This window comes from Leptidea sinapis, chromosome 34 (assembly GCF_905404315.1).
Source record: "Leptidea sinapis chromosome 34, ilLepSina1.1, whole genome shotgun sequence".
Taxonomy (NCBI): domain Eukaryota; kingdom Metazoa; phylum Arthropoda; class Insecta; order Lepidoptera; family Pieridae; genus Leptidea; species Leptidea sinapis.
Window position 1 is genome coordinate 6,453,239 of NC_066298.1, and position 21,295 is coordinate 6,474,533.

General features: G+C 33.5%; 2 protein-coding genes across 2 annotated transcripts; one reads left to right on the forward strand and one right to left on the reverse strand.

Annotated features, from left to right (window-relative positions):
* Positions 1-400: 400 nt before the first annotated feature.
* Positions 401-2,885, reverse strand: LOC126974998 (ras-related protein Rab-39B). Its single transcript, XM_050822784.1, has 3 exons — positions 2,676-2,885; positions 2,249-2,600; positions 401-1,744 (listed from the first exon to the last, which is right to left on the reverse strand). The coding sequence occupies exons 1-3, from the start codon at positions 2,781-2,783 to the stop codon at positions 1,536-1,538; spliced, it is 669 nt and encodes a 222-aa protein (XP_050678741.1). The 5' UTR covers positions 2,784-2,885; the 3' UTR covers positions 401-1,535.
* A 5,511-nt stretch (positions 2,886-8,396) lies between these two features.
* On the forward strand, positions 8,397-13,473 carry LOC126974974 (THAP domain-containing protein 1-like). The gene is made up of 4 exons (XM_050822746.1): positions 8,397-8,718; positions 8,790-8,904; positions 10,558-10,750; positions 12,726-13,473. The coding sequence occupies exons 1-4, from the start codon at positions 8,652-8,654 to the stop codon at positions 13,356-13,358; spliced, it is 1,008 nt and encodes a 335-aa protein (XP_050678703.1). The 5' UTR covers positions 8,397-8,651; the 3' UTR covers positions 13,359-13,473.
* Positions 13,474-21,295: the final 7,822 nt, after the last annotated feature.

Below are 21,295 nucleotides of genomic sequence, written 5' to 3' on the forward strand. Positions count from 1 at the left end.
TTGTACGACTTAAGGACCTTCAAGAAAAGAGCAAACTCCTTAAAGGCCGGAAACACATCTCTTGACACCTGCACATGTCCATGGGCGGTTGCCTCATCAGTCCCCATCCTGTGAGCTTCTTGCCTGTTTGCCCCCTCTCATATAAAAAAAATGGTGAAATGCAATTGTGTTTAATTTATATTGTCAAAAATCACCAGTGTGTGACTCATACTCAATTCTAAGCAACCTTTACTAATTTTACCCCACAATTACTACAAGACTAAATAATAATATTATTCAGCGTTTTTACAGCAAATAGAATTTAAGTCCTAAGGGCCTTTTGTTAATATTAGCTGCTCATAAATACATAATACAGAATTCAGTGTTGCAAAATGATGTAGAATAATAAAATATCTTCAAATAACTTAAACATTGTTTATAATATCATAAATTACCATAATTATTAACAATTTAAACACTTAAAATAACATTACATCATTACATTGTTATTTTGCAGGTACAAAATCTTTACTAATTTATGTTAGTCACTACCTTCCCATTTGGTTACATGGTTTTAGATACTTAGATAAATTATTGGCATTAATAAGTTGCAACTTTTTGCCACAAATTACTGTAAAAAAAAAACAGTTAAATTAAACATTCTCAGCTTGAACCATCAATCATTGACCCTTGATAATTTTGCCTTGAGCCCAAATTGTGATTGAATTATTTCAGTTTATTTACATAAAATCACAGGCCAATTGTGTATTGCACAGTGTACATACATGTACTTAAAATTACACAGAGTAATTTCAAAGGAAATTATTAATGCCAGTACACACTATACACTAACAGACATTATATAAAATGTTTCAACTCTTTGGTTGATTAGATGGGGCTATTAACAATATTTACAATAAATAAAAGGAAATATTTATTCTATGGACAAAATATTAACACATAGTTAAAGAATATTATGGCAAAAAAATATTAATAAAATATAGGTATACCTATAGTACATATCTATGGTATGTGCTCATAATGTGAAACTATTTGAAATTGTGATGAATATAAGTCTACAAAGATTGTTTTAGAGCAAAATGTATCAATTTTTGTGCTATTAATTAAATTTGAATACAATATAATATAATTTCACAAATAAAAGTTTATGAAAAAAAAAGTTGTTCTGTAAATAAAATTGCCGTTTACTGACTGTGCCAACTTGCAGGATTTTTATATTATTTGTGATAAATAATACAGTATTGAGTAGGACATTATGATAATCAGCACTAGGAAATTAATGTTAGAAGGCAGAAACAAAACAAATGTTTCATAAAATATTTAATATTAGTTGGTATGTTCTCAATTTCAAATATTTCCACTGTTATTCTTAAATTTTAAAAAGGCTGTCCTTAAAAGGTTATCTATTCTAATACTGTATTATTTACGAAACAGTCAGAACATTCAACAATTTATCATCTGGTTGTTATGCTTTGCATATGAGATACTACTATGTATCTACATCAAGATAACTCATCTATTATTACTGCTGGAGATTAGCAGCATGTTGATTGAACAGCTTCCGCCTCCAGCAAATTAAAGTCCATACCGTTTGGTCGGTTAAACCCTGTTTTAATCCCATCCCAGCCATCTTCCACCTTATACTCTCCTGTCTGAATTCTATTGTACACTTCTTGAGCAACAAGTATAAATGCTTGTTCCACATTTAAACCACTTTTTGCTGATGTTTCGACATGGTGTAAACCTGAAAATTATATTATAACAGCTATTCACTAGAAATGTTATGTTTGCGATGGTTCATCATAACATTAATTAGAGACTAGACAAGTTTTAAATAATAAAACAATCTAACATTTTTTTCTAACATTTTTTATGTTGCTGTATAGCAAAAACAAAGGAGTTCTTATTATCATATTAAACATTGGAACATTATTTTAAAATGATGAAATCCTATTATTATTATTATTAACAATTGAATATTTTTTTTAAATGATGATCATTTATTAATATATTTAAAATGATTAAATGCCCTAATCTCTTATTTCATTTAAGAATCATATTTTACTGTTATAAAAGCAAACAAAGATAAAATGTGTATTAAGTGAAGACATTTAAGAACATTATATATGGAAATAAATCCTTGAACACATCAATTGATTACTCAACAAGATTCATTGGATACACAATGTTTGCAAGGTCACACATAATAATAGAAGTGTTATATTTTTAAAACAGAGTGTAATCTTACCATTCTCTTCAGCAAACAATCTGGCCTCTTCACAGGACACTTCTCTCCTAGCTCCACTCTTATTGTCGGTACCGACTAAGTCTATTTTACACCCAACAAGAGCAAACACAGGTCTGTGAGGCTCAATATGCCTCTTAGCTTCCATCATCCAAAGAGGAATATGTTCAAAACTTGATCTATTACAAACATCGTACACAAGAAGCGCCCCGACTGAGTTCCTATAGTACGACTTCGTAATTGACCTAAACCTTTCCTGTCCAGCAGTATCCCAAAGTTGCAATTTGATCCTCGTGCCATCCTGGACTTCGATGATACGCGCAAAGAAATCTACGCCCACAGTAGGATCGGATAGCTGAAATAAGGCGTAGTTAAGTATAATGCTTTTTAATAGAACGCTATATGCGTTGAACATAAACAAAGAAATTACCTCAGCAAATTTTCCATCTGTAAAATATTTTAACAATGAACTTTTCCCCACTGTGCTATCTCCGATTAAAATGAGTCTAAACTGATAGTCAAATATGGGGTCCACCATTTTCCAACATATAATTTCACAATCCTGAATAGATATATTTTAAAGTTTGTGCTTGCAGAAGACTATAGAATTATTTTTGTTATGTCAATTCCAAAATCCAATCCAATTATTTCCAACTTCACGTTCACAAACTTCACAAATCTGTATGACATTCATATTTAGATAGGTATAACGCTAATATTGTCAAGTGTCAATGTCTTCAATGATAAGCTTAATCCCATACTGGGATAGTTGTGTAACTATCTATTTCCCTTAGTTTTACCAAATCAAATCAAATATCAAATAATCAAATATTTATTTATTATTACAACAAAATACAAAATACAATCAGTGTTGGGGTCTCCTTTTAAGCAAAGAGTTGCCTGTAGTAGGAGGCCCCGCTCTTCCATAGCAAAAACATAATAATGAGGTGTAATAATAGATAAGTTGACCTTAACATATACATAATTAATTAACTAAGGGAAAAAAAAATCTACTAACAATAATATACTAAAAATCTATTTATTTGTAATCTAAACTTAATGTGCTGTGTGTGTGTGGGTGTGTGTATGTATGTATGTGATTGTATGTATTGGTGAGTATGTGTGTGTGTGGGTGTGTGTGTTACTTTTAAAGAAAACTTAAAGATTTAGTACGTAACTATAAGTAGGTTTTCTGTGTCTTCATAATTAAATGACCTTATCCACTCAATTATTATTTTCTTGCATTCATAGTATGATTTTTCATATATATTGTTTAGTTTATTTATTTTATTATACAGTAAGGCCGCACGTTTTTCATACTGTATGCTTGCAAACGATGTTTTGGTGTGAGGTACATGAGCAACAGTGTGTTTAATTCTCTTATTTAGTAATGTACTATTATAAGGAATAGTTTTATGTATTTTTAGTACCGTATGTACTATATACAACTTTCTAACTGTTAATAAGTTACTGTCAGAATAGATGCTGTGCGTGGGATGACGCCGTTTTTTAAAATACATAATTTTAATTAAAGCACGTTGCGCCCTTTCAAGTTCTAAAAATTTGGATTTTGCTGCGCCTCCCCAGATAGGTATACAATATATGAGGATAGACTGGACTAACGCTACATATATTTTATTCAGAAGATGCTTAGGCTTGTTTGCAGAATTTGAAGAATTTTCAGGAACAACGTGTCTTAAACTTCTGAAAATCCAGGTAAGTTTCCGAATTCTCTTAGTAAGTTGCTCAAGATGTGGGTACCAAGATAATCGCTGATCAATCACGATTCCTAAATATTTGGTGCTGGCAACTTTCCTTATAGTGGGGCATTCACAAGTTTTACCATATATTTTGTTATCACACTTATGAACTCTAATATCAAAGTTCTTTGGCTGAGAGGGATTAGATATGCTGAAACAGATATAATTAGTCTTAACTGTATTCAGTGTTAATAAATTCATTTGTAACCAATTAGCTACATGTATTATTCCTGATTCAGCTTTTTCTCGAACCTCATTCCAAGAACTTCCGCTAAAGACAATAGCAGTATCATCAGCGTAAGATAGTATACGAGCACCTTCTATATTCATGTTGCAGAGGTCATTTATATAAATTAAAAAAAGGGTAGGACCTAGAACACTGCCTTGAGGAACCCCAAAGGATATTATCGCATCATCGCTTACATTCTCACCAACCCTTACTCTTTGTGTTCTGTGAGTGAGATAACTTCTAAATAATTTAAGCTGTGTTCCTCTTATTCCGATCTTCTCTAGTTTATCTATAAGGTTTGGTATTGAGACGGTATCAAAGGCTTTTTTAAGGTCTAAGAATACAGAAATACATTTGTTACCTTTGTCTAATTGATCTGTCACTAAAGTTGATAAAGAAGCTACTGCATCCTCTGTCGATTTACCTCGTCTAAACCCAAACTGGAATGGAGATAATATATTAAATTTATTTAAAAATTGTACCAACCTATTATTCAATAGCTTTTCTATTATCTTTGAGATACACGGTAAAACAGATATAGGTCTATAGTTATTAATATCATCCTTATCCCCCCCTTTATGAATCGGTGTAATTATAGATCGCTTGAGGAGGTCAGGAAAAACACCTTTTTCAAAACATAAGTTAGCTAGATGAGTGATAACATGTACAACTTCATGACGTATGTGTTTCAAATAGCTCGTAGGTATGTTATCCCAACCCGCTGCACTAGACGACTTAAGACCAATTATAATTCTGTTTATCTCCTCTACGTCTGCCTCAGAGTTAGCTAAAAGATCCCTTTCGTATTTCCTTTTAAGTTTTTTTATTAAATTATTACAATAATTTCGGTATCTAGTATAAGTTATTTTAAGTATTACGTTGTGCGGTTCCTGACGACATTTTTTTTGTAATTTATTTCTATTTTTTATGCAGCGTAATATACCCGAAGTTATCCATGGTTTTAAAGTACGTTTATTGTTTGGGATTCTTGTATTGGTGGTGTTAGTTAAAATTGATTCTGTTAACATATTAATCAGTTTATCAGTCAGTAGGTTTGGATCATGACAGAATAGTAATTGAGGTAAATTTTGATCTATTAGATATTTAAGGGCCTTATCATAATCTATGATTGTTTTGATTTTATGAGCATTATATTTTAATTTAAGTTTAGATAAACGTAAGAAGGTCGTAAAGTGGTCAGTAATAGAAGTATGGAGAATCGCTATATTTGCCGAAACATTCTTTTTATTAATTTTTAACATAAAATGATCTAAGCATGTTTTATCTCTGGTGGGTATTGTGTGTCCTGGGAGAAGCCCATGCGTTGCCAGCATATTAAGGTAGTTCAATCTATTCCTATGCTGTTGGGAAGATTCTGTGTCTTTATAAATAATATTAATATTTATATCGCCAGCTAGTACAATGTTTTTATGAGTTGTTAATGTACCAAGATGGGTACTTAGTGATTCTATAAAGGTATCAGTGTTAGTGTACGATGGGGAGCGATATATACATAAGATTGTATTATTCAATATGTCTACTTGCATACATGATGCTTGAGATAGCATGACTTCCTTGACTTTATGTCTGAGTTCTTCTTTAACATATATCGCTACTCCATCGTTTTGGTTATTCTGCCATCTGGTATGATATGCACAGTAATTAGATATTTGCGGTATTGGTTTATTACTTTTAAGCCTGCATTCTGTCAAAATGATAACGTCAGTTTGAAATTTAAAATCTGCCAAAGTTAGTAGAAAGTCGTCAAAGTTGCAATATATACTACGGATATTCTGTGATATAATAGTCAAATCATTTTTATTAACGTTTAAAATTTTATTTAAATTTGAACTATCACATTCAAAAGTACGCGCCATTTTAATTTTGTCTATTTCCTGTAAAGCTTCAATTATATCAGCCATTTGTAATAAGAAGAAAATAATAAATTTTGTAAATAAAATAAAATGGGTTGTATGTTAATGAATGATGAGGATGTACTAGTATACCAAAGTGATATTTGTACAATCTAAGTGTGCAATATTTATAAGTTTGAGTGCAAGATGTGTGTATGCAATAAATATGATTATAAATAAGAGTGAAAGGTGTATTTATTGTTGTGTTGGGTGTAAGTTTTTTGCGAGTGAACGTGTGTAACAGTTTTATATATGTATAACAAGAATGACTACATTTATGAACTAAACTACTATGACTAACCAGATATCTTATGACTACAAGAACAGATAGTCATTTTCTTAAAAGGAGTTGGTGAACTTGCTCTTCACTTCTGATCCGAATTATTGGGGAGTTCTCGTCCTTCCTCACAAAGACCTTGCCATATGCCGTCCAGCAGAACTTGTACGCCATTGATTTTACCAGATCGCGAGCACGAAAATGTAGCCGTGAGCCCTTCATCGTTAAATGTTCTCCTAAGAAAACCGGTGTGTCTTCTTGGAATTTTAGGCCAAGATGCTTACAACATAACTTATTTTTCTGCCTCACATTAAAAGACTTACCCAGCCTTAGAAAATTGGTTTTTATCAATGTGGAGCCGGTTTCCACAATAATTGGGCTCGGTTTATCATTGTTTTTTCCTCGTACTCTGAATATATCTTTGATGTCGGTTTTACTTATTTTACAATCTATAGTTTGTGAGAGACATAGGGCCATTTCAATAAGATCCTCTTTCGTTTCGTTTTGCTTTTTAGGCACGTTTTTTATCTCAAAGTTAGCTTTGCGTCTTCCCATCTGTAGGTCTTCAATTTTATCCTCTAAAACAGCTATATACTTTTTGTCTTCTCTGGATTGGTTCTCCAACTGTGCTATCTTCTTTTTAAACTCTTCGTTTTGCAGTGTGAGGTATTCCATCGATTTTCCGATACTAAGGTTGGACTCTTGTATATCCTTCAGAGCCGCTGTAACCCGCTTAAGCTCCTGTTCATTTGTATGCGAGCTGCGTGAGATCATTTGACGCATATCATCTCTGAGTTCGTCCAATTGCTTAGTGATTGCGTCATTAAATTCATCTCTAGATCGCTTTAAGCGTGGAAACACATATCTTTGCGGAGTATTAGTAACAATTCCCGTCAGCTGAATATCAGGATCTGACGCGGATTTAGTCATATCCGAATCCATAGTGCTACGGGAGTACAAAAATATGTTTTATAATGTGTGCAAATCTTGTGAATAGAAGTATCAGCAGCTACGCCTACGAGGGTGTCAACAAAATGTAAGGAGGCGGGTCACGATCTCACCAATCTTAATGAAGCGAGGCGGGGCTGCGCTCGCGCATTGATTACTGTAACTTACTTGCTTGTAAGTACGCTTCTCGCGACGACGACGTCTTCTTGTCTTATGCGCTCCTGGTAACTCGCGTAATTGATTTAAGAATTTTGAACGATATATTCGTTTATTTTAAACACAAATATAATAAATTTTAACACGTCTGCACCGTGCAACTGGCGTAATTGATTTAATGATTTTGTACGAAATATAATTTAAACAGAAATGTAATAAATGATCTTGTTACACGTCTGCACCGCGCAGTGGTCCGGGGGGAAGAGGCAAATAGCCAAATATTATGGCAATTTAAAATAAGTGCTAAATGTGTGATTTTAATACTTATTAGGCTTCTTTTAAATATTAGATGTTACAAATACAATGAGTAAACTTTAGATTTAGCTTTTAGATTGACTCGGAGAACTGTTTATTTCCTAGTTTAATTATTTTATTGATTTTGCATGCCAGCAGTTATTTTATAACCGTATCTGCTTTCTTAGTATTACTGTCACATCTTCCCAGTAAAATTAAGAATGACCAGTATTCTCGTTTGACTTTCGCTAGTTAACATTCGGCTTTGGCTTTATTCGCACATCGCAAAATTTACATCGGCTTAACAAGTGGCAGTTCATGAATTCACTTGGTTCAATTCTCATATTGTTTATGATACTTATTAAATTAAACTATTACAGGAACGCTTTTCATTGTGATACAATCCAGAAAGAATACATTGAACTGATTCGAAAAATGCAATAAGAAATTCACCTAAAATAATATGTCAACAAGCAAGGTAAAGTCAATTCATCGATCGATCAATTGTCAACCAAAGTAAAAGTACTCTTTGGTCTCAACTGTTGTCACTTGTCAAATGTGAAATTTGGAGCTGCACTCTTCCCAAATCCCAATTTCCCATTGTAAAATGTAATGATAATTGTAACGTTGTTTAGAATTAATAAATTAAATAAAAATAGTTATAACAGAAAATACTACTTTATAGACCTGTTTCACCATAAATTTGTTATGTTGAAGGATTTTTAGTAATAAATATTACCGTCAATTTCAACTTAGCTAATGTATTGAATTTTTAATAATAAATAACTAACTACACAGTTACATACACTGTCCTATATTTTGCAACAATATGAGTTTTAGCCAAGGATTAGCAAAAATAAAAGAGAATGAAGATAAGCAAAGAACTACTCCAGTGGGTATGTCTTTTAGAAGATGATTTAAAGTGAAATGAGGTTAAGTACTTAATTCAAAGTTACTTATTTTTTAGCAAAAGTGGCACCAGAATTAAAACAAAGTAGTGATGCAAATACAGAGATTACTAAAACCTGCGCTGTTTTAGGATGTGAAGAGTCAAAAAATCTCAATGCAGATTCATTTTTTCCGTAAGTACATTTACTACCAAACATCAAATATTAGATGTCTATCTAAATTAATAGATGTGTTTAATGTTTCAGCTATGATTTAATACTCTCTCAATTCTGTTGTGTATTAAATACTTACACAAAATGCCCTTTCTCCTTTCATACATAGGTGTTAAATATGTTTATTTCGTTTTTTGTGAATAAGTTCTACTTTATTGTTTTAATAAAAATAAAATGAACCAATATTTACAACAATTTTGAATGGATCAGTTTTCAAATATCATTCCTCCTCCTTTCATACATAGGTGTTAAATATGTTTATTTCGTTTTTTGTGAATAAGTTCTACTTTATTGTTTTAATAAAAATAAAATGAACCAATATTTACAACAATTTTGAATGGATCAGTTTTCAAATATCATTCCTCCTTTATAGTAATAGTTAATGCAATTTATATAAAAGTAGTTGTGAATATATTATATTGTAATTCTTTCATTTTACCTTTTACATAATTTTGTTTTGATTGTTATTGTTAAATTGTGTAGTCTGTAGTTTGAATTTGTTGATGAATGAAAGGGTTGTTAATGTAATATGAATGTGCTACTGTACTATTTTTTAGATTATTTGGATGGATGGATGTTTACATGGTTTTCCAAAAATATTGTCATAGAGAGTTTAGTTCATTTCTGAATGTAGAAAGGTATTATAGGAGATGATATGGAAGCCAATCACTCCAATATCTGACATAATGATCAGTCTGTATTCTTAAAACAGATTGCTAAGCAATTTGTGTGTATTCTCAAGAACACTAAACAAGCGATGATGATACACATAAGAAAATTATTATATTATATTTAATAGCTTACATACCTCAGTCATCTAACATCGGTATAAAATCCTCAGTTCTTATGTCAGTAGTAGTCCCTTGAGGGATACCAAGTTTGGTATGAAGTTTTCCATTAATGGTCGGGCTACACCTACACTATAATTTCTGGTTAAGAGATTCCTATATACTTAGCTAACAATGTACAGTGAGTATTTGATATGGATAACTATAATAATCAAAGGGCCCAAATATTTTTGTGGGGTGTTTCCGGGACGATATGACATGGGTACCTTAAGAAAAAGCGTGTACACCTTCCTTAAAGTCCAGTGATTCCTTCCTGTGATTCCTCTGGTATTGCAAGAGATTGTGGGCGGCGGTGACCACTTATCAACAGGTGACCCGTACGCTTGTGTGACCTCCTATTCCATAAAAAAAAATATATGAAAAATATCTTATCATGTGTATAAGTTGTTTTGTTTGTAAATAATGTTTTCATAGTTGGCATTTGTCACTTCTCTTAATAAATTTTATCACTATCTCATTCACTCATTGAAATAAATGAATTTTAATTTACGATAATGCTATTTGCCTACATCAAACTATCCATTGTTCTGTGAAATTTTAGAAAAGTCACTAATATTCTGGGGTCTGTTCACTATTTTGTTTGAATATATTTTTATGCAAAAATCAGATATACAGATGAATTTTTCAAATGGGTGTGAAGTTAGAATAGCGAAATGGTCAATAGTTGAACACCCGCAACTTTCACAACATCCGAAATTGTGTTTTGTTTTGAAGGACACCATAGTTAGTGAAATTACTGGCCTAATCAGTTCCAATTTTATTATAGATTCCCAGAGGATCCTAACTTAAGGCAGATATGGACAGAATTGACAGGAAGAAACAATTGGACACCGACTGATTATTCTTACATATGTGTACAACATTTCTCAGTAGATTGCTTTGAGTGTGACTCAAGTAATGCAGTAGTTCTCTTGGGTAAAGCTGTTCCCTCACTAAAATTACCTAAACATGTATTAGAGGTAAGAATACTTGTTTGATTAGTTGTATTATAACTTCTTAAATTAATTTAAATGATGGTTGTTTGTATTTTTACCAAGCTATTTCAAGGATCGTTCATTGTCTTCTGTATCATTATGGCTTCTTGGGATAAGATTTTTCACATCATTTCTATTTTATTTTGGTTTTAGGTAGGATAACATAATCATTTGAATTCACTTTGTGGAATCATGTTTCATTACAAAAACTAGGCACATGATTTGTCTTAATTAATAGACATGCAAATGTTCCAGTACTTATGTTGTATAATTAATATTATAAATTAACATAAATCAATAACTGGTACATTCAAGTTGGCCAATGTAAAGCCATGCCTAAAAAACCATACACTATACAATTACAATGTTTATTGTAAAAATAATTACTATAAATTTAAAATAAGAATAAGATTGGTGAAAATTACCACATTGTTTGATAATATTTGTGTATTGACTAAAAACAATATTTTTTAGTAGTGTTAATAATTTGAATCTATTTAACACTGTCTCCTATCTTATTTCTGTTGGAAATTTATTTAATATTTTTACACACATAGGATGTCAGTTTTTTTGGTACAGTGTGGTATTGGAAATCTAGGGGAATCACGAGATAGAAACAAAGAACAGTCTCCAAACCAAGTGAATAAATTTAAATTATTATTAACAAATAAACTAGCTTCTAGTACATAAATGTCGGTTACAGTAAGTATATTTAAATTTAAAAATAGAGGTCTGCAGCTACCAAAAGTAAATATTTATGAGGAAGTAAGTATAAGTAGCTATTAAACGAAAATACTTTCATGGATATGCTCTCGTACCAACAAACAATACCCAACGGGCAAATCTCGCAATTTGAAGCAATTTAAACAAGGTGACACATCAACACCAGATCACATAACACTAAACAAGCACCCTTCACACACATTAACATAATAGGAGTAAAGGCTAGCTAAAATGCAAAGAATCTGGCCGAAAGTGGTGTGGTAACTCATGTAATCGTGTACTGCTACGAGGGAGTAGTGCATACTCTTATCTAAAAGGCTGCCAATGCTCAGGTGCAGCAGGAGAGTATTGTCTGCAGTACTTAATCACTTACTATCAGGTGTTTGTTTGTTTTTCTTTTCTGTAAACAAGGTCGCAATGGAAACTTAATAAAATCTTACCTATCTTCATCACTTATACTCACATTAAGTAGTAGTAATTACTATTACATTCTACTGAATGTAACAATAAGTTGCATGTTTTAAATTAGAGACAATTAGTGATATGCCTTCTACAGTATTTCTAGTTAAATATAACATGGGTATCATAAAAAACAACCAACTTCGAATAAAACTATTCCAAAGCAATATCTTTTTCTCTTCTCAATCAGTCACTCTTGTCAGAGTGGTTGTGGTTGCTAAGATGATGCAACATTAGTCGTCGTTGGTCTCTTTAGTTTTGGGTCGCACTGCCTCACTCGCGATGCACCTCTTTTGGCGGTTTGTAGCATTGCGGGGGCACTCCACCACATCAATGTAATACACAATCATTCCAAAACAATATAATATGCAATAAAAAGGAATTTTTCTACTAATCAATATGTATACAATCTATGTGGCTTGCCACGCAAGAAGGTAGGTACAAACCAGTTCAAATCTAACTTAATGTATATGTATGGGTATAAAACAGTGATCAAAGTATTGTTTTGAGATCTCCTAAGTTTTCCTTATCTCCAATCAAATTATTAAGTATAAGGTAGTTAAAATTATTGTTATTATTGGAATCGATGTCTTGTTGAACTCTCACGACACAAGATGTAACACTATATTCTTATTAAATACTATTGTAAAATAAACATTTTTTAAATTTAATTGGTGAACTGTAATAATAATTTACTTGGATTTGTGAGAAATCAAATGTTTTGTACCTTCTCTCCATTTGGTTTTATGGTAAAAAATTCAGTTTATACTTTTTTCAGGTGGAGTATATTGATGAAGATACATTAGATAACGATGCTAGATATTGTACAGACGAGGATTATGAAATGGGTGATAGTGACAGTATACCTTATGATAAGCACATGGAAAATGGATCATTTTCAAATAAGGAAAGTATGAAAACAGAAGTCAATATTGAAGCATTGAAGCTGTTTACAGAAGTACAAAAATTGCAACGTCAAGTTGTAGAAGTTCAGGAGAAGTTAAAATATTCAAAGAGGACATTCCACCGGCAAGGTAAATTCCTGACGCGGCTCAAGGAAATTATTGAAATGAAAAAGAGAATTTTGGATCAGAAAAAAAAGAAGAAATCAAGGATATTATTATCACTGCAAGATAAGATGAAGGAAGATACAAATGGTCTTGTTCTAGCAATGCCGACAAGGCAGACTGATGATTTAAGAAATTTCGCTCTCAGCATTTACAAGTACTCACCACAAGCATACATTTACATAAGAAACACATTAAGAACACTCCTTCCCAGTACAGACATCTTAGAGTCTTGGGTAACAGCTGGATTTGAACCGAAGAATGTTATGACAAAGAGCAACCTCATAAAAATTGTATCTGAACTGACAGAGAATGATCTAACTTGCAAAGTGTCTCTACGTTAGTGTAGTTTAAGGATACAATTTTTATAATAAAATTATGATTTAATGCCACTGGTATTCTGACTGTCTTATTATGTTAATAAAGTTGACACACTATATTAAATATGTTTGAGGCTAAGGCATTTGATTTTTTTTAAGTAAAAGGAGCACATATGGGCGTACCGGGTCACCTGGTGTTAAGTGATCACCGCCGCCAACATTCTCTTGCAATACCAGAGAAATCACAGGAGCGTTGCCGGCCTTTAAGGAAGGTGTACGCGCTTTTTTTGAAGGTACCCATGATATATCGGCCCGGAAACACCACACAAGGAACCTCATTCCACAGGACAGCTGTGTAGTACCTGGATGAAAGTTCTTTGAAAACCCCACTGTGGAGGACCGAAATGCAGTTAATTGGACAAGGTTCAATTTACCCCATTCCGCGACCTCAAGAGAGGACTCGATAGAAGACAAGTATCTCCAGGCACTGGACGACGATTTCCCGAGAGAGACCTTGCATCAGTCTACCCCACCCGAGGAGTAGTTTGATACATAAGGTGGGGCAGGTTGATGCTTTTCTTTTTAAATCCATGAGAACTGCAATAAATACCACAACCTAAATTGTTTTAATACTTAAAATTAACAAATAAAACCATATTATTAATTGAGATCACAAAAACACTTTATTAGCGTGTAAACATGTGATGAAGTTGGTACTGCTTGTGATGAAGATGGTGTGGATTGTGATGAAGATGATGATGCTGCATGTGTAGAAGTAGTGGCTTCAAATATCACAACTGTCATTCTTTCGCATTTCTTTAAGCATCCTAGTGACGTGCCAGACTGCGTAGTGCTTTTCGGTGTTTAAATATAGGTATTCTACAAATGTGCCCCATCTATCTATGTGTCCCCTATATTGGAGGTGTCCAACGTAACATTGATATAAACAGTGTAGAAAATAGCTCACAGCCTTGGGGCACTCCAGCGTTCACGGGATACGGGACAACGATCTGTATGCTGCGCCCAGTGAGATAGCTGGAGGTCCACTTGCGAAAACTCTTAGGGAAGCCCAAATTATGGAACTTTTGAGAGAAGCGCCTTGTGCCATACACGATAAAGGCCTTCCCTATATTCAGGCCAGGCTTTCTCTATTGTTTTCGATAGCCGCCGACTTTCTATGTGTTGGGTATACCAGACGATCGCCTGCCGACCAACCGTGGCGAAAGCCGTACTGTCGGTTGTTGATCAACTGGTGACCCTCTAGGTATACCAAGAGCTAGCGGTTATTAATGCTCTCCATGATTTTAGAGGAGTTTTCCGGATCCGAACTGTCTCCTTTTTTTTGATCGGATGGAGAAGGGCTGACTTTTTGGGAGGAGTGCCGGAATAAATATGTTAGCACCGGCGTGAACTCAGCGGTACACGTTCTAAGCACGATTGGAGAAATGCGATCCGGCCCGTTCAACTTCCTTAGGTCCAAGGAAAACTCGCTCGCCAAACAGTTTTCTGTCTGAACTGTAGGTACCTACTTCAGGCATAGAGCTGTTACCTATTTTCTTAAGTGTCTGTTTCTTGATTGGTTTTTTTGATAAAAAGCTTTTCACAAAAAGGTCACATATTATAGATACATATCTATAATATATAATATTCTCAACAACATTTGAAGTTGGTAACCAAGTTTATGAAGTAATTATAATGTATATAATAAAATATTCTACGGAAAAATATGCTATCTAGACTATTGTTTCCGCAGTTAGATTCCCTAATTGGGCCCAACTCTTGTGCTTCCGTAACTTCAGAACACTCTTGGGGCGTTCACAGAATACTTGGAGCGATCTCATATTTTGCGAGTATTGCTCATTAGGTATGGTTGGCTACTACTATGCATTTTACCGTCACCGATGTCTGTCACCCCAGTCCAGTGGTCGGCAAACTTATTAGCCAAAGAGCCAAATATGAACATTACTACAATTAAAAAAAGTGGGAGCCAAATCTGCTTGTTTAGTAAACTTATATTTATACATTATATTACACTAAATAAAACTTAATTTCATACTTAATAAACATTTATTAAGCGAACAATGTGCTTGCATCCCCTTGGAAAGTTTGAGCAAATTTTAATTTATCAAAACAAGATGTGATTTCGGGTCCATTATTAATAGTCCGTAATTTATCAAAACAAGATGTGATTTCGGGTCCATTATTAATAGTCCGGGGACTATTAATAATGGCCGGTCTGTATTCATAATGCCCGACTCAATTGGACTTGGCTATTCGCGCGATTTATAACCTAGGTCCTATAACATAGAAATAAACATTTTGACTGTTGCTTCTCAATACATTTTCGATAATGTTTTGTATGTTCATAAGCACATTGAGGAATTTTCTAGAAACTGTGACATTCATAATGTTAACACGAGGAACAAACATAAACTTGTTATGGCTACTACTCGGTTGGGTCGAGTTAGTAAGTCTTTTGTTGGGCGATGTATATGCTTCTACAATATGATCCCAGAAAATGTACAAAACAAACGTGTTACGAAATTTAAAAGAATTGTTAAAAAACGTATGTGTGCGAAAGGTTATTATAGCATAAACGATTTTCTTAATGACACCACGGACTGGGAATAAAGCGAACACCCTCGGGCTCTTTAATTATAAATGTTTATTGTACGATATTACATTGTAATCCATATTTTATATTAAAAAAAAAAGCCCGCTGAGTTTCTTGCGCCCATTCTTCTCAGGTCTAAGGCAGTCTCTTTTTAATGGGTGGTAGATTTTGACGTTCAATAAGTGATTTTAAATCCTACTTTGAATAAAAATATTTGAATTTGAATATCTTGGGCAAAGTAATAAAATAGGTGAACTGTAGTGTTTGTGTTCAAAATTATCATGAAAAGTTAACAAAAAACAAAGTATTGAACATAGTAGTTAAAAAATAAACATTTAAAAATGTAATAACATCAGTAGCTACCTACTTCTATTTTGACAAAAATATTACTTTAGAACAATAGTTTAAAAATTAGTAAACTAAGAAAAATCAACAAAAATATCTAATAATTAAGAACTGTGCAAGAAAGTTATTAAGTTTAGAATTATTTATTCTTGCAAGATGAGCTTTTGTGACACTTGGAATTGCAAAGAATGTTTGATTTCTTGTATTTACAACGTTTTAAATTGCAGTCACCACTACAGTTACAAAGCTGGAAGCCTTGTCCATCAAAATGAGAGTCTCTTCGAGCACATTCTCCAAGAGTAATATCAACTTTCGATGATCTTATGAACATCGTCGATCGAAATGAACTTTTCTTTATTACACACAGTAAACTGATTTCTGGAGAACAGTTGGCTTAAAATACCGTGTTTAGTTCCAAGTTTGTAAAGTTTTTCTTTCGACAGATATTATAATAGCAAGTATATTACGACTATCCATCTTGGCCCGATCTACATGTGGTATCCTTACTCGAACGCTTTGGCCTATTTCTGCAATAGGAAATTTTGCATTTGGACGCGCCAACATTTTATCACATTGCCCGGTCCAAGTGATACATTCAAGCTATCTCAAACACTGACTTATTACATGGAGCACGGGCCGTCGGGCATTAATAATAATGGCCGGTCAAAGTGATAAATTAATCACTTTGCCCGTCGCTCTTGGGCATTATTAATAATGCCCAGTTAATCACGTTGCCCGTAACATATACATATAATAACAAATTCAAATATTTTTATTCAAAATAGGATGTGACATCACTTATTCCAAAATGAATGCCTCAGACTTGAGAAGAATGGGCGCAACAAACTCAGCGGGCTTTTTATTTCATCGAATAAATATGTTTACAAAGTAATATTGTACAATTAAACTTATTATTTAATAGTCTGAGGGCGGTCACTCCATTCCTAATCTGTGGTATCATTAAGAAAGTAATTTATGTTATAGTAACCTTTACCACACAAACGTTTTTTAACAATTCTTTTGAATAACGTCATACTTTTGTTTTGAACATTTTCTGGGATCTTGTATACGTAACCTTATGGTTATGACAGTTTCTGGCAAATTCACTTATGTGCCTATGAACATACATACATGCCTATTATCAAGAATATATTGAAAAGTAACAGTCAAGATGTTAATTTGAATTTTGCTCTCAATGATTCTTTAGCACCTAGGTTATAAATAGCGCGAATAGCCCTCTTCTGCAGCACAAATATTGTATTAAATATCGGCAGCGTTGCCCCATAGCAATATACCATAAGACATAATACTATGGAAATAACTAAAGTATACTAGTCGCGCCGTATCTATGTCAGTTAATTGTCTAATTTTCTTAACCGCATATGCTGCAGAACTAAGTCTGTTCGCCAATCCTTCAATATGAGGGCCCGATTGTATTTTGGAATCTAGAATTATGCCAAGAAATATAGCAGATTCCACCGGTTCTATCACCTCTCCGTTTAACAAAACATTTGCATTTACATTTTTGACATTTGGTACGGTAAATTAAATGTATTGATATTTCTTGCTATTTAACAATAGGTTATTAGCGCTAAACCAGTACACGATGTCAGATAAAATATCGTTCACTTCTTCATACATAGCTTGGTTTCTTTTCACTTTGAAAATCAGTGAAGTGTCGTCCGCAAACAATACTACCTTATGTTTTTTCTCTATAAGATTAGGAAGATCATTTATATAGATAAGGAAGAGGAACAGTCCAAGAATAGACCCTTGTGGTACCCCCATACTGAGAGGAGTCCCAGGAGATCTCTTGCCATTCACGTCGACCGTCTGAATTCTATTGTTTAGATATGAAGTCAGAAGATCGAGCGCAGTTCCTTTTATGCCATAGTGGTATAGCTTCCTGACCAGCGTTGAATGTTGAACACAATCAAAAGCCTTAGATAAATCACAGAAGATGCCAAGTGCATTCTGCGATTCCTCCCAGGCATCAAAAATATTCTTGATTAGCTCAACACCTGCATCCGTTGTTGAACGTCCCCTAGTAAAGCCAAATTGTTTCAAATGAAGTAACTTATGAGAGTTAAAGTAAGTAAGCATTTGGCTTAAATTTATTTTTTCAAAAATTTTACTAAGGGTCGGCAAAACCAACACAGGACGATAGTTATTCGGGGCAGAAGAGTAACCCGACTTAAATATTGGTGTAATTTTACTATGTTTCAGGAGGTCAGGAAACACGCCACGATTAATACAATTATTAAAGACTATTGCAAGATATGACATCAATTATTGAACTTATTTTAAGTGTGAAAAAGTGCTTATCGCGCAAACATTGTTTTTCCATATAAATTAAGTAGAGGAACATGGGTATCAGTGGATCATTTTTTTTGTACTGATGTTTTGGATTGAGTTTCTTCTTTATTGACCAAGGTTTTTATTGTAATATGCTAAGGCATTCCTAATCTTTGGGATACGTGCTTAAAATGCCCATTTTATAGGTAAGTATCCTTTATATGATAGTTTTTTCTAGTGCAGGGAATTGACCCAATGTGGCCCATGCACGGGTTACAAAGAATCAGGGTTCGGGCTACAATGGATCAAATGGGGCACCATGAATCACAAGTATTTAAAATTCAATAAAACTTGTTTTTATTTAATCAATATCTTTATTAGTTTAAAAAAGATATAATAATTAGTCATAGCTTCTGTTTTTAATCAGTCTATAAAGTTTCTAAATCACAAAATAGTCTTAAAGATCAATCAATGTAGAAAGTAACTAAAGATAGGTTTAATAACATAAAAAATATAGATATTTCAAATTACAATAATTTTAATCTAGGCCAGAGTAAAACTAAAATGAACAAATAAGGCATCCAAAAATAAATCAATATTATATATTATGTGATCAATTTTTAATCTTATTGCCTATTTCAAACTTTTGAACATACTTAGAACAGAAAAGAAAACTAAAACTTAACGTAAATCTCTGTTTGTAAAATCAACGTCGAAATAATATAGACCTTGAGTCCTTTTTATGCTCCCAGTGTACCCGGGTTTAGGCAATATCAATTTAATATCGAGCAATGTGACCGTGGCAAGATCTGGAACAAAAGGCAGGTGAAATTTGTTTGAGTTTTTGACTGATTTCCTAAGAAAACTGACCTCAGTCTTTACACCCTTTTCTCCTATTACTTTTGCAATGTAATAAATATTTGTACTCTTCACTTTAAATAATACTATTGGCAATTTATCAGGATTAATGACTAGAAACTCAGCTTCCTCTTCAAACACAGGTTCTTCTTCCGAATAGATGCTCATTTCTTCGTCTTCTTCACTGGAGCTATTATTTAAGACTTTTTTTTTCATAACATCTTTAGCCTGAATCTTAGTCTTTTTTCGCTTATGTATATCTTCTGCTCTTTTTTAGATTTGGTCTTTTTCGAGTGTATCTGTAGCAGTAGTCATGGTTTTACCTTTTCGTCTTGCTGCTCTATTACCTTTTCTAGGATCAGCTTTTGGTAAACCACAAAAATCGAAAGGACAAATGAATTTCCTAGCTTGTGCATTTTAGTCTATAAATGTACTAGAAGTTGGCGGTGGGCCATTAAATGCAGTGCAAGGTGGTTGTTTGACTGGTATAGAAGAAGCTGGTTCAGTTAATAGTTGATGAAAGAAAATATTTTCTGAAGGAGATATCAATAGTACTAGTTCGACGTCATTTAAGGTTTCAATATCTTTCGAAGCTTATTTGGCAAATTCTGCAGATGATGTATTTTGAGGGTCGGCTAAAGACGATATTTCATCATGAACAATTGCCGATGATAGTTCTAAAGGCGTGAAGGAGGTGTTGGTGAAAGAGATCTTGTTCTGTTCTCGTCATTGTCGTCTCTGAAAATACATTTATGTTGTCTGTCGTCTGGGTTTTGCTAGTGTGCCTTTCGGTAACTTCACTGGATGCGAAATCCCCGTCAGTAAAGAAAATCTGTTGAAATGGAAAATCCTTGTTTCGCGAAAGGCATTGCATATGTTAGCCGGCGTTATTGCTTTCAAACGGGCATCTCTAACACACCCAGAAACTTCATAAATGGAGAATGTTTTCCCTGGATTGCGCATTATCCAGCTGTCAACGTGTTCAGGTGTTCTTAGATTTAGATCAGGATGTCATTTCCTAAAGCCACAAAGCCATTCAATACCTACCAGTTTGGTTTCATGCAATTTTGGGGTACCTGGATATTATTTAGCAACGCCATCTCGTATGGAAGCTTACGAATACGTGGCATTTTAACCTGTAAAAAAAGTACTTTGAAGATCGAAGCTCTTTGGCGTACAATGGATCGTGATCCAACGAAACCCATAACAACATGACTTTTACTGACATTCACTGTAACCCAAGTACCAAAAACACAAATAATATTTTTTACAATTAATAATTTGCTTTTTTTCCTGAACCTCAGTACGGCTCTATACGATTGAGTACATATATATAAAGAAAAAATGCATTTAATAACAAAAATCCAAGTAACTTTGAAGTAAGATAATTTTAAGTAGCAAGTAAAAATTTTTTGGATACTTACCTACTGATTGATTCGCTATCGCGCGTCCTCCCGCTATGATGGAAAGATTGCGACTAGTTGGACTTGGGCCGCACGGGGTATGGAAGAGCGTTATTGAAACCATCGCGTGTATGTGTGGGTGCTATAGATACAGAACTATTTTAAGTGATTCACTGTTCCCCGTGATCCAGTGATACCCATGTAAACTGTACTACCCCGCGCCCGCTCATTGTATCAATCTTAATATATATAAATCTCGTGTCACAATGTTTGTCCTCCATGGACTCCTAAACTAATGAACGGATTTCAATGGGGATTACTTCATGGAGTGCAGTTTAGTCCAACTTAAGAGATAGGATAGTTTTTATTTCGATTTGGGACCCATAATTATTTTTATTTCCAATATTTGTTTTGTTTGGACATATTTTCTGTGAGAGTATTTTTGA